This window comes from Equus przewalskii, chromosome 30, assembly GCF_037783145.1.
Source record: "Equus przewalskii isolate Varuska chromosome 30, EquPr2, whole genome shotgun sequence".
In the NCBI taxonomy this organism is placed as follows: Eukaryota; Metazoa; Chordata; class Mammalia; order Perissodactyla; family Equidae; genus Equus; species Equus przewalskii.
In genome coordinates, this window is record NC_091860.1 from 5,489,251 (window position 1) to 5,502,721 (window position 13,471).

Genomic DNA, 13,471 nt, shown 5'->3' on the forward strand with positions numbered 1-13,471 from the left:
AGTCTTCGCCCAGATGTCTGTTGAGCTGCTCCCTCTGCTTCAAGTCTCTGCTCAGACGTCACCGCTTCAATGCACCTTCCCCAGAAACTGCTTAAAAAGGCAACCGCCCTGCTCCCCCATCCTGGCAATCCCACAGTCTTCCCAGCCTCATCTCCCCCTGTGGATCTGCTGACACTTTCTAACACACCATGTGACTAGTTATGAACTTTTGTTAATTACCTGTCGCCCACACTAGCATTTGAACTGGGAGAAATAGATCCCCAGAACCTAGAAGACGGTGGACACAAGGCGTATTTGTTGAATGTTGAGTGAATATATACTGATTATGTGCCCACTATATATCGCCAGAACTGTACTAGGCAAGGCATGGGATACCAAGAAAAAAACCCAAACTAAACTAAATGAGAAACCTTTGCCATGGTCCCCAGCTCTCCAGAACCTACAGTTGAGTTGGAGAAGTCAAGTGGACCCAGACAAGCAGGAGCCACCACTAAGTTCTTGGTACCTTCTGCACATGCGCCGCTGTTCCAGGAAGGGTGCTCCTAGCGGCCGGCCTTCCAGAGAAGGTGAGGAGGCTGGTTTGGGTAGGCAGTGGGGAGAGTCGGAGAGGCACACCCCCAGGCACAAGAAGATGGTGCTGAGACGCTTCTTCCAGAAGCAGAGGGGAGGGAGGCCAGGGGGACGCGGGAGCCAGAGGCAGAGCGCGGGTCAGGCGAGGCTGTGCAGGTGTTCGTGGCTCTGGGGCGCTTCTCGGTTCCACCCCGCTCAGCTTCTCCTGACTGCCGGCGGCTGGGCTCGCTGTCTCAGTGTGCATCCCCCCGGGAGCCCACTGTGACGAAGACTCGAGGCTCGTGACGTGTCCTGGCAGTAATCTTAGCAGGAAATGAAACAGGGAAGGGAGGCAAGCTAATCCTCGTGCGCCCGTGACCCGGGATGCCGCTGCGGGCTGGGCTAATCCTACCGGGGTCCGCGGGAAACGGTGTGGAACAAGCCTCCGGGGAGCCTCCCCCACTTCCACGCCGCGTTTGCGGGGGTGCTGGGGTGTGCAGCCCTCCCGAGCAGAGCCCAGGAGGCAGCCGCGGACAGAGAGGCGCAGGGGCCCAGCAGGAACCGCAGGCGTGAACAGCAGCCGCGGGCGCTCAGAGGCCTTTGGTGCCCACACGAGCTTATGCGTTTCAGGGAAGTAGAAAGGTGAACAGTAGAAACCACAAGGATGATTTTTTTTAAAAAAATCGAGAGGAGTAAGAATTGCTTTTGCACCAGCCATGGCTTGCCCAGTTTAGAACTCCTGTGAACCCAGTCCCTAAACTGTCTAAAGACACAGGGGGAGCTGGCGCTTTGAGTCAAGCAGACTGAGGGGGAAGCTGCTGATCACCGTCGTCGTCGTTTAGTGACATTCTTCCTGCTATTGAGTCTGTAAATCAGCGTCAGTATCATCAAGCCTTTAAACAGCATTGTCCTGCACGGGACCGGATGCGGCGTGAAGACCATACCCCAGCTCGTTCCCAGAGGCAAGTGGCCCTCGGAATTCAGTATTCACACTCAATTCCATAGTTTCCAGGTAAAAATGGAAAGCAAAGCCCACCGGTGTCCTGGCCGACAGTACGTTTTTGAGAAGATGCGAACACGATCACAAGGCCTCGGGCAGCTTTAGGCCGGAAGGGCCATCCCCGTGACCTCTGGCTTCCCTTGGAACTATTTTCAGCGCAGAGGAAAGGAGGGGGACCGGCAGGACGCTCTCTTTCGCCGTGCAGGGCAGCGGGCTGGGCGAGAGCTCGGAGAGGAGAAGGAGCACCGGGTTTGTGGAAAGGAGAGCTCCTCTCCGCCGGGAGGGACCCGGGTCCTGGGAAGCCCCGCAGCCCCGCCTGCCGAGCGGGAAACATCCTTGAACTCCGGCCGGCCGTCTGTCAAAGCCATTTCGATCAGAGGCGGCCCCACCTTCCACCTGCTGGTAACCCGAGAGCAGCGAGGCACGGCTTGTTCTGGCGGATTTTTCTTGACTCCTGGACCTGCCAGGAATGCGCCTGCGGCGGCAGCCGGCCAGGCCGAGACGTGGGAGGCTGAGGCATTTCAGCAGCTGCTCGGGGGCGGCAGCGCTTGGGAACGGTCTCCGGCAATGACCGCGGAGTTTACCACCCCCCCCCCCGCCCCCCAACCTTTCAAGAAAGTGGTGTAAGGGGGCCTTTATCGCCCTGTTCGGGGAGTCAGTGAATGAGTCAATAATTAGGACCATTGAGTTAACCTGGGAGGAGGGAAGAGCAACTCTTCTGTCTTTCTCTTCGGGGACGCCCGCGAGGCCCCGCCCGGGGATTCACTGCTGTCCGGTCGGCGGGGCCGAGCGCCCACCGCGGCCGGAAAGAAGCCCTGCTCCTCCCCCGGCTCCGGCGCGGCGCGGGGCGGGGAGCCGAGGGGAGCGGAGGGGAGGGCGCAGGGAGGGCGCAGCGACGCCGCGCGGGCGCCAGGCCGGGTCCGCCGGCCTCTCCCTCTCCAGGCGGCCGCCCCGAGGCCGCGCGGCCCGGGCTGGGCTCTCCTCGACCTGCCGCCTCCCGGCCTTGTTGTCACCACTGCTCAGACCCTTCCTGCCCTTCCCGGCGCCTTCGCGCTCCTGGTCAGACACGCGTCCTCTCCCGGCCCCGCGGAAGAGCAGGGAGGCACAGCGAGGCTGAGCTGGTTGGAGGCGCACCGCTGGCAAGTGGAGGAGCGAGAGTCAAACCCAGGGCTCTTCCCCTCTCCCTCCAGTGTCCTCTCGCAGCCTTCCACAGGAGCCACCATGTACATACAGGCCCCAGACTGTACAATGGAAATAGGAAAGGGACGGGCGTTCCTCCTCGCTCACCCCGCATCGCTTGTCTTACCCAAGGAGGATTCTAACGCAAGGAGTGGTTCCCAGGCGGGAAAGATGATGATGAGGAACAGATAATGGCCGCATTCACTGAGCACGCACATAGTCACAAAGCTAAGCGATTTATAAGCACCTTTTTCAAGTTAATCCTTTAAATAACCCTGTGATTTCAGTAAGATAATCATCCCTGTTTACAGATAAAAAAGCTGAGATTTGGTTAAACACCATGCCCTAGGTCCCAAAGCCGGTAGTGGGCAACCTGAGGACGCAAACCCACTAGGGAGCTCCTGACCTGCCCTTTGGCCTTGAGCGTCTGTCTCACCACCCAGCGGCGCCTGTCCTCGAACTGAGACCTGCCAGCTGCGCAGCCCGGGGCCGGATGTCCTGCTGTGAGAGAGTTACCTTGGGAAGTACCAACAGTGCTTCTCTCACTTTTCCATAGTAACTCATTTAGTCCTTGACAGGTCAGTGGACTGTGGACTATTTGGGCCCCATTTTACAGGTGGACAGGCTGAGGCACAGAGTGAGGTCACTGGCCCAAGGTACAAGCCACAGGACGAGCTGGGGCCCACAGCTGGTGATCAAACCGCTCCACTCATCGCTCTCCCGCAGACATGGCGGTGACAGGCTTCCCTTCACCCTCTCGGTCAAAGGGGGGAAGTAGGTCCCGTTCAATAGATACTCTGCTCAGAAACAAGGTTCCATTTGGGCTGATTTTTTTTTTTTTTTTTTTTTTTTTAAGGCAGAGGGTTCACTCTGGCAGCAACTTGGAAGAGCTTCTGCTTGATCCGGCCTCAGAAGCCACTGAGAAGCTTCTGCTTTCGGGACTGGGCAAGAGGGCGGTGTAGACATACGCTTTGCTACCGGTGCTGCTGGCGGCGGGATCGCTCAGGGTGTCTGTTCCCAGCACAGCCTGTGCTGTGCCATAGGAGGATGGGAAGCCTCCAGCTTTGGTAATGACATCCTGCTGAGACAGGGAGTCTCCCGATGCCAACAGAAAACGCCGCGAGAAGCTGCCAGGGTGGGGATTTTCAGAAGGCATCAAAGCTCGTCCTTCTCCAGCATCTCATTTTACTGTGACTCGATTTTAAAGGGTCAAGTTTACAATGCATATTTTCCTCTGTCACAATCCAAACCTTTTCCTCTTCAGCTGTGAGCTCTAGCAAAAGGAAGGCGTCCACTGGGCCGGCCTCGTGGCCGAGTGGGTAAAGTTCCACACTCTCCAGTTCGGTGGCCCAGGTTCTCAGGCCTGGATCCCGGGTGCAGACCTACTCCACTCATCAGCTATGCTGTGGAGGCATCCCACATACAAAAAAAATGGAAGAAGATTGGCACCAATGTTATCTCAGGGGTAATCTTCCTCAAGTGGAAAAAAAAAAAAACAAAGAGGAAAATTGGCAAGGGTGTTAGCTCACGGAAAATCTTCCTCACCAAAAAAAAAAAAAAAAAAAAAGGGAGTCCTGTCCCATTACAGACCTGTGAGGTCCCAGGACCTGAACCTGAACAGCGACTCATGCACTTCATGGGACACACGGAGTGTTTTCCCACATGTACCACAGACAGATGCGCACAAAGAATCCAGGAACTCCGTTTCCTCAGAGCCAACGCTGTCTTCCTAGGGTATCTTCCTGCCTTCCTCAGTAATGACTGGGAGCTGTTTCCTCTCCTGGGAGAAGGAGAAAAACCTACATTGTTGAATGCCTTTAATGGGCCATGTCCCATGTGAGATGCTTTCAAAGGATTGTCACGCTTATTCCTCGGAGAATTGTCTCACTCTCTTCACAGAAGTCTTTTGCCTTGGGAGTTATTTCTATTGTTCAGACTCAGAGAGGTTAAGCAACTTATTCAAGGTCAGACAGCTAAAGGATGAAACCAGGATTCAAACTCAGGTCTTTTTGACCACATGCCTACCACCTCTGTGGGCCTTCTCAAACCTCTAGCCCAGAAAATAATTTTGCCCCACTCTTCTCCTCCACATGCCATGCACAAGGTAGGTACTTAATTAAAGCTTGTTGAGGGAATGGATAAGTGAATGAGCGATATCTTTTTTAGTTAACACTCACTGCCGAAAGCTTCTCCATGAATCCCCGTATCAGGCCATTCACCCATTCTCCAATTCTTCAGGCGTCTCCCAAATACTTCCCTGTGCTCTACAGCAATTGCTTTCGTGTAGGGTTCCAACGGACTTAGACTTCATTTTATTTTTTTCACCCCCTTGCCTGTCGCTCAGTTGAATCTCTTTGGTTAACCTGCTTTGCTCTCACTTATCCAAGTCAACACTGACAGGATTGCAGACCTGGTGGAGCGCCAAATCTGCAGGTCCAGAAATAGACTATGAAATAAGCAAGGGTGTAAGACAGTTATACTCATGATGCTATTAATGCCCAATGAATGGAATTCTTAACACACACCACTGTTGGTCAGCCGTCATGTTGCATCATTCACGTGCTTTAGAGTTACAGAAACTTTAAGCATAACTTGTCCATCGTTTAAGATATGCCGAATTTGTATAAACTCATTGTCTGAAGCTCCAGCAAGCCCCAACATCCATCTCCTACTGTTACGTATGCCGTACTTACTCTTTCATTTGGAGTGATTGATGAAAATGGTGCAGTGTTTCGTCTGCTCAAAGTTCCATAGTTTTCCACCCCCAAGTGTTCTCTAAGGCCAATATTTTCAAAACTCAAGTTTCTGCAGAACCTTGTCCTTTCCTTTTAAATAAAGGGAAGAAATTCTTTCGGCTCATGGCCCTGTGTAGCTAGGAATCAGTAACATTTCCTTGTGAGAAGATGGAAATGAGGGATAGTTAACTGAAGGTCCTATGACAGCCCAGCAATAAATGCCTTGGAAGCTCGTGGGTTGTTGAGGCTTAAAGAAAAGATAAAAACGAAAGAGAAAAGTTTGCCTGATGCAGGTTTTCTAGGAGTGTCTATTTCTGCATGTTAATTAACTAGTGGAATAGCACTGGGTCAATCCGATCATTATCCACTCATTAGGGGGTAAGTGCAGTTTCCAAATGGCGTTCTAGACCTGAGGTGTTCCCTCCCTCATGGGAAACGCACTGCTTCTTCACCTTGGTAAGCTTCTTGTGAAAAAAGGCAATGATTTTCACAGGAATCAAAAAAAACATTCACCATCAACATCAATAATTAACTTCTATTCCTCGCTCTCATCTCCTGAGAAGGGTGCATTTAAGGGAAAATTGCCAAAAGACAATGAAGAAATCCAGGTAGTGGAGACATCACAGGGTTCCAGGACTTCCCTAGAGAAGAGGCCTGTTCGGGTGAAAAGACATTAGGTGGGAAGACTAATGCTGAAGAGCGAACTGACCGATATTGGATAAGAGATAAAGCTGGGACATGTGAAGCTAGGAAGAGCTCCTCTCGCCCACTCCAGTGCCAAGACAGCAACAACAAAGATGCACATTAATCTACAATAAATTTACACGTGCACTCAATTTTACTTAAAGTCATTCATTCATTCAACAAACATTCAACTATACATAAGGCACTTTTCTAGGTGCTGGAGGTATAGCAAGGAACAAGACAGAGTCCTTGCCCCAATGCCATTTGTATTTTAGTGGGTGAGAAAAAAATAATATGTATGTATATGTACATACGTATCTAATATACTATGTAACAACTTCCTTTCCCCTCTCTCTTCCACATTTAAGGATGCTTGGGGTTACATTGGGTCCATATGGCTAGTCCAGGATACTCTCTCTATTTAAGGTCAGCTCATTAGCAACCTTGACTCCCCTTTGCCACGTAATGCAACACATTCACTGAATCTAGGGATTAGAGTGTAAACATCTTTTGGTGTGTTGGGGGGGAGGTAGCTTATTATCCTGCCTACACAGAAGGAGTGTAGTTATTGGTAAAGACAAAGTCTAGGTATGACCAAGGGAACAGGTGGCTAAAGTAGGGTAGAGGACAAGATCATGGGAGGAGACAGGCCAGGAAGTGATAGCCTAGGATATTAGAAGAAGTATCTGCAGAAATATTGAAACCACCAAGAATTATAATAGGAATGGTATTGAAAAGAATGATAGTTAATCAGGAAATAGACATCATTGAGAAATGGAGAGTAATGACTGGAGATAAAGCAACTTTCACTGACAAGCTGTTGGGTGAGAGGTGGAAATAGATGCAGCTGAAGTCCAAGTCAAGGGAGAAGACATTTTCCAAGCTCTGCTTCTCCAGAAGACTCATAAAAGGTAGAAAAATGACAGAATTCCAAAAATTCAGAATTCCCTTATTACATGTCTCAAGATGAGCTATCATAACTGTAAGATATCGTTTCAAACTTTTCAAAACTTTTAAACATCTATTGTCTTCATACATGCTCAGCTGTGAGATGGAAACGGAAAATGATATTGTCCCTCTCTTACAGTTTGGAAAATAAGGGATTAGTTGATCGCAAGTAAGTGCAGACATTAGGTATACCTGTGCCCACCCAACTACTCAGCTGAGTTATTGAGGATATTGTGGGTAATATAACTCTGGTCAAAAGTCCCTTTGAGAATCCAACGAAATAAAGATTTTGTCCCTTAAAAGGCACATGGCACATTCACATAAAATTTTACTTATAATTTCATGACATCTCAGCTTCTCTAAAGTCCTAAGGGGTCCACGCATTTCAGGATAAGAACCTCACCTAAATGCTGAGATAAAACTATACACAGTAGAAATGGACTAACCATGTAAATCACGTGGGAAGGTGTAATTAGGTGTTAAATGAGTGATACAGAAAATACAGGTTATGAGTCCTGAAGAACAATACATTACTGGACTTGGGAGTAATTATGGAAAGACTGCATAGAATCTTGAAGAATTGAGATGACTGTATGGAAAAGAGGACAGACAGAATTTCAGGAAGGAAGAGGGAGAGAAGAGAAGTTGGAAATTAGCTTGGAACGTTTGGGAGACCAGTCTGACCATCTGTGAAATGTGGGAAAAATGACTTGTAAGGTATATTTGTAAAAGAGAATTAAAACTCTTGGTGAAAAGAGCCCCCCGCCCCACCACAAAACACTATTAATATGGTAGATGGATTTGTTTCAGGATGAACAGTGTGTAAAATTATGATTATAGTTGATTCCGTAGGGATTTCTAAATGTGTGCTAAGCATATTTAAAAGATCTCTCAATCTTGAAAAGAAAATATTGAAGCAGAAAAAAGTAACTTTCTCATATTCTGAGTGAGAAGGTTCTCATAAGATCATATAACAGCTACTTGAATATTGCATTATTTTCTGTGATTTTTATATATCTTTTAGATGTTCTTAGCTTCTTCTGAAAAGCTGAGTTATGAAGACAAAAGAAAGGCCCTTCTTTACAACTGGGACAAATAAGACTTCCACTACTTCAAGAGTTGATGTGAGATCCCAAACTCATCTTCAGACTCTCTTTTCCCCAACTTCTGCTTTCCACGAAATCTGAACTGCCATGTGGAAGGGTGTGAGTAAAAATGTCAATACGTTGTGGATGCTTTGATAGCATTTAGAGAAACAGTCGAATGTTTAAAGAACACAATATCAAATGGAAAACAGATGAATGACGATAAATAATGCTATCTATAGCCCTGAGTTACCATGTTGGAATCTAAATCTGAGACATTACAGGGAAAATTTTGTGCCCAACCCATCAAAGGACTGAATTATACCAAAATGAGATCCAGGTTAGGAATGTGGAGACTGTGGAGAAATCCCCAAAAGCAGATTTTTCTCATCTGAAGTCCCCTTGGCAATATAGTCAGAGAGAGTAATTTTGAGAATCATAGGATCATAGAATGTTAGAACTGGAAGGCATCTAAACATCCTCAGTCTGACTCCCTAATTGAAGCTTAGATTTCCTCTCCAATAATGCCAGCCTCTTCTCTAAGTAAAAATATCTGGTGATGGGAATGTCAGGGTTGTGCTGGTCAATGCTTAACAATTGATATTCCAAAGGGAAAAAAAGACTCTGACTTGTAGCATTTGCCAATTTTCATGGTGTGCATACTCCCACTGTGGCCAATTCAAACAGGACATGACCATATGTAGTTATTTCCAGCATACAGATACAGTAGAAGTAAATAACCTCAAGAGCATAGGTAATAGTAACAAAGTGAAACAATTAAGAAGTGATGAATTTGGAATATTTTTACCTTTCTATAAACATAGTTTGCTTAATTATAATATTACAGGATTCAACTTATAATAATAGCTGTACATAAAAAATTGGCTCTTGTGAGCCGGTAAGCTAGCTCCAGCCCACAACTAGCAACAGTCCTGGAAAAGGACCTAGGACCACCCTCCTCATAAAGGACCCTCAGCAGGTTCCAACTGATGGTAACTCCCCAATATCACCACCCAAGCCTGTGGTCCTCGGCCTGTCTTCTTTGCTCACTCCCATTTCTCTATAGTTTCTTCCAACAAGCACCCTTCACAAAAATAAACTCCAGATGGATTAATGATGTAAATGTAAAATTAAAGCTATTAAAGAACTAGGAGATATATAGATGGATATTTTTATAAACTTGAGTCAGGATAGACTTCCTAAGCATGGCATGGAGTCCAGAAACATGGAAAAAAGTGAAAAGACTTGATTTAATGATTTAAGACCCCTGTATAAGAAAATATTTCATTATAAAAAGTTCAAGGAAAATCATAGAATGGGAGAAAATTTAAGTACCATATCTAACAGGTTAGTAGTCATACTTTACATAAAAGCTCTTAGAAATCAAAAGGAAGAAGACGAAAAGTCCAATCAAAATGGTCCAGGATATGAACAGCTACCTCATAGAAGAACCATGAATGCCAATAAACATATCAACAGATGGTCAGGGAAATGCACAATAAAAAGATGAGATGCTTTTTCCATCTAACAGATCAGTGAATATTAAAATGTGTGATAACCCTACTGTTGGGAAGATATGAGAAAGAGGCATTGATACACTGTTTGTGGAAGTGTAAATCAGTGCAACCTATTTGAAGAGAGAAAAACAGCAACATCTAAAAAAGAAAAATAAATTAAAATGCACATACCCCTTGACCCAACACCTTGATGTATTTATTTGTTTTTAAAAATGCACTAAGATAGATGTACAAAAATGTTTGTCATAGCATGGTTGTAACTGCATAATATTAGAACAATAAATGTTATTTAATACAAGAACCTGGTTAGAAACCAATGGTGTGGCCACAGAATGCAAGGCCATTAAACGGTAAAGATCTGATGCGCAAATATAAATGCTCTCCAAGAAATATCATCAAATGATAAAGGTGCCAAGCATAGTGTTTAGAATTATCCATTTATCTAAATTTTAAAGGCTATGTGTATATGTTTGTATAATCATATCTTTTTCTGGAAAGAAATAAAGGCTTAACTGTTAACAGGCATTACCTTTAGGTAGAGAAACTAGAGGTTAGAAGATGAAAAAGGTTTACCTTTCATTTTCTATCGTTTTATACTTTAAAAAAACCAGGTTCGTTTATTTAAGGAATGAACTCTTTTTTTTTTTAGAAATTCATCAGAGTGACTTAGTTTTGGCCCTCCAGAAGCAGACCCTGAGACAAGGATTTGAGCGTGAGGGTTCATTTGAGAGGTGAACCTGAGAAACATGAGAAGGGGATCCAGGGAGGGACACAGGAACAGGAAGGATGTCAATCAAGGGTGTGTTGTCAATCAAGGTACTACTGGGGGCAGTGGGAAACTCTGTGATCCAGCGTTAAACTCGAACCTCGGAGTTGACCCACCAAGGGCAAAGGAAGCTGAGATGGGTGTCCATTAACTTCTGTGGGTCACTGATTGAAGTCTTGTCTGGAACATTCATTCCATGGCTCTGGCGCAGAGAGAGCAAGCTCTGGTAGCCGAAGGAAGCCTGAGGCAAAGAGTTAGGACAGCTTGCATGGCGATGGGAGGTGGAGGGAACGTGGTGACTAGGCACATCTGCCACAGAGACCATAGCCAGAGGACCAAATTATAATAAATAAATAAATAAATAAGATGTGCGTACTCACTGACCTTGGAAGTCCACATCTAGGAATCTCCCTCCTGATACGCCTGGCCCTGATCAACAACACAGGAAGGCAGATATTGTTGCAGAATTATTTTTAATACAATTTAATTTTACAAGCTAATTTTTAATACAACTTTATTGAGTAGAACCAAAACAAAAAGCCAACGTGAATGTCAATCAACAGGGAATGGATTAAACACATCATGGCATAGCCTACACATGAAGCCAAGAAAAAGAATGAACTATATCTTAGTAACTTTCATGAAAAACATCTCTGACACAAATCACATTGTGTAACAATATATATAGTAGGGTCTCATTTTTGTAAAGGAAAAACAAAACAGACAGGGAAAAAAACACACAAACTCCCATCTAATGTATGTGCATTTATGGACACACAGAAAAAGGTCAGCAAAGATGAACAACAAGTTGAAGGAGTGAAAGCAACACGAATTATACATTATTGTGTATTTTAATGTATTGTTATATGTTTTAATTTATTATAAGAACCCACATTATATTAAAAGAAGGGCTACTTCATGGATTATTGTGGAGACTGAGCTAATATGAGTAAAATATGCAGCACAGAGCCACACAGACAGTCAATCCTCAATAAATAACTGAATGATGACACTGCTGGGGGGAATGCAAACAGGTGCAGCTGTGATGGAAAACAGTATGAAGATTTCTCAAAAAATTAAAAATAGAGCTACCATATGGTCCAGCTATCCCACTACTGAGTATTTATCCAAAGAATAGAATCCATAATTCAAAAAAATATATGCACCTCTACATTCATCAGAGCATTATTCAAATAGCCAAGATGTGGAAGCAACCCAAGTGCCCATCAACTGATGAATGGATAAAGATGATATGGTATATATGTACAATGGAATACTACTACGCCATAAAAAAGGCAAAATCGTGCCATCTGTAACAACGTGGATGGACCTTGAGGGTGTGATGCCAGGTGAAATAAGTCAAATGGAGAAAGACCAACACTGTATGATTTCACTCATATGTGGAAGATAAATAACACATGGACAAGGAGAACAGATTAGTGGTTACCAGAGGAGAAGGGGGTGGGGGAAGGGCGAGAGGGGTAAAGGGGCACATATGTATGGTGACAGATGAAAACTAAACTATTGGTGGTGAGTACAATGCAGTCTATACATAAACTGATAGATAATAATGTACACCTGAAATTTACAGTTATAAATCAATATGACTTCAATAAAATAATTTTTAAAATATTGAATGTTTGTTGTCAAAGGAGATGACTTGCCAGAGCATGAAGAAACCTTGGGTATAAAGTGAGTCAGATGTCCCCTGTCTCTTCCCACATCACTTTGTTTGCCCATTTATTGGACAACTGTCGCAGAGGGCCTCCTACCAGCCAGGCACAGGAGACACATCAGGAAAGAGGACCACGTCCTGCCCTCATGGACTCACGTGCTCCTGGGCAGACAATGATCAAATGAACCTGCAACATGTCAAGAGGTAGCGAGTGCTCTGGAGAAAAATAAAGCAGGGTGAGTGGGTAGGATGCTGGGGGCAGGTCGCTAGTGTTTATAGCTGGTCTCCCATCACGTGACATTTGAGCAAAGACTTGAAGAAGTAAGGAGAGAAACCTGTGAATATTTGAGGAATAAGCTTTCCAAGAAGAGGGAAGAACGAGGGCAAAGGCCCTGAGGGAGGAGTGAGCTTGGCCAGTTTAAGAACAAGCCAGAGGCTGGTGTGTGGCTGGAGCAGAGCGGGTGAGGGGTCTGCAGGGAGGGGTGGAAGGTGAGGTCCAACAGACAGCAGGTTCTAGAGCCTGTGTTGGGTGGCCTACGGCAAGACAGCAGAGTCTGACTGAGTGAGATGTGAAATGATTGGGGGTTAAGCTGGGCTTGATGTTTTACCATCACTGTGGCGCAGTGTAGAGAATGCATTGAGAGAGGGGAGAGTGGGGAAGGGAGTTCGGAGGAGAGTCTCCTTTACCACAGCAGGAGAAGGAAGACCAAGGACCAGTGAGTGTGGGGATGGTGGGGAGGGGATGACGTGAAGAAGAGTTAAAAGGCAAAACCAGCAGGACCTGCTAATTAATTAGATTGAAGTATGAAGAAGAAGAAGAAGAAGAAAAGGAGTCAGGAATGAGTCTGAGGTGAAATTGAAATTGCTGTAGGGAACAGCCATGAGGAAGTCTTGAGACAAAGCCCTGCCCAGGATGGAGCCTCCAGCCTCTGGCCCAGACACATCCTCCAGCTGTACCAAATTATTGAGTTACCCAGAATGCCCTTGCCCTACTTGGCTGCCTGGAGAACTCCTCTTCATCCTTCAAAACCCAGCTTAGGTATCACCACCTCTGAGTGGCTTAATGCTACAATTCAAATGAGTCATTTACTCTTCTGCACCGCTCTAGGTCTTGAGCACAGCCTAGTGCACAGCTTCACAACCAATGTTAAGTGCACGTGGCATGTTGAAAATAGGTTGTGAGTGTGCCCTTGGACCTCGAGGTGTCCACATTGGGCCCAGAGCAGCTGGAGCTCCTGGCCGGTCACCTCCAGCTTTGAACAGCACATCCACTGACCCTAGAGTACCACACAAATATGATTTCTGCACGTGCTATGCCCTGGGGAAAAAGGGA

The 13,471-nt window shown here is 45.9% G+C and overlaps 2 protein-coding genes across 11 annotated transcripts in view; one reads left to right on the plus strand and one right to left on the minus strand.

Moving 5' to 3' along the window:
• The window catches only part of LOC139080504 (uncharacterized), a 78,087-nt gene extending 76,374 nt beyond the window's left edge, over positions 1 to 1,713 (minus strand). For all 10 annotated transcript variants that reach the window (XR_011535054.1, XR_011535055.1, XR_011535056.1 and 7 more), the window contains exon 1: positions 506 to 1,713. Coding sequence is in view for 2 of the 10 variants with exons in the window: in XM_070601342.1 (XP_070457443.1) it covers positions 506 to 1,267 (762 nt within the window). In the remaining 8 variants the exon portion in view is untranslated. The remainder of the gene's footprint in view (positions 1 to 505) is intronic.
• On the plus strand, positions 1,474 to 12,095 carry LOC103550659 (uncharacterized). The gene is made up of 4 exons (XM_070600830.1): positions 1,474 to 1,515; positions 1,706 to 2,172; positions 3,585 to 4,832; positions 8,120 to 12,095. Exons 1-3 carry the CDS (start codon positions 1,474 to 1,476, stop codon positions 3,688 to 3,690), a joined length of 615 nt encoding a protein of 204 aa, XP_070456931.1. The 3' UTR covers positions 3,691 to 4,832; positions 8,120 to 12,095.
• The last annotated feature ends 1,376 nt before the right edge of the window (positions 12,096 to 13,471 follow it).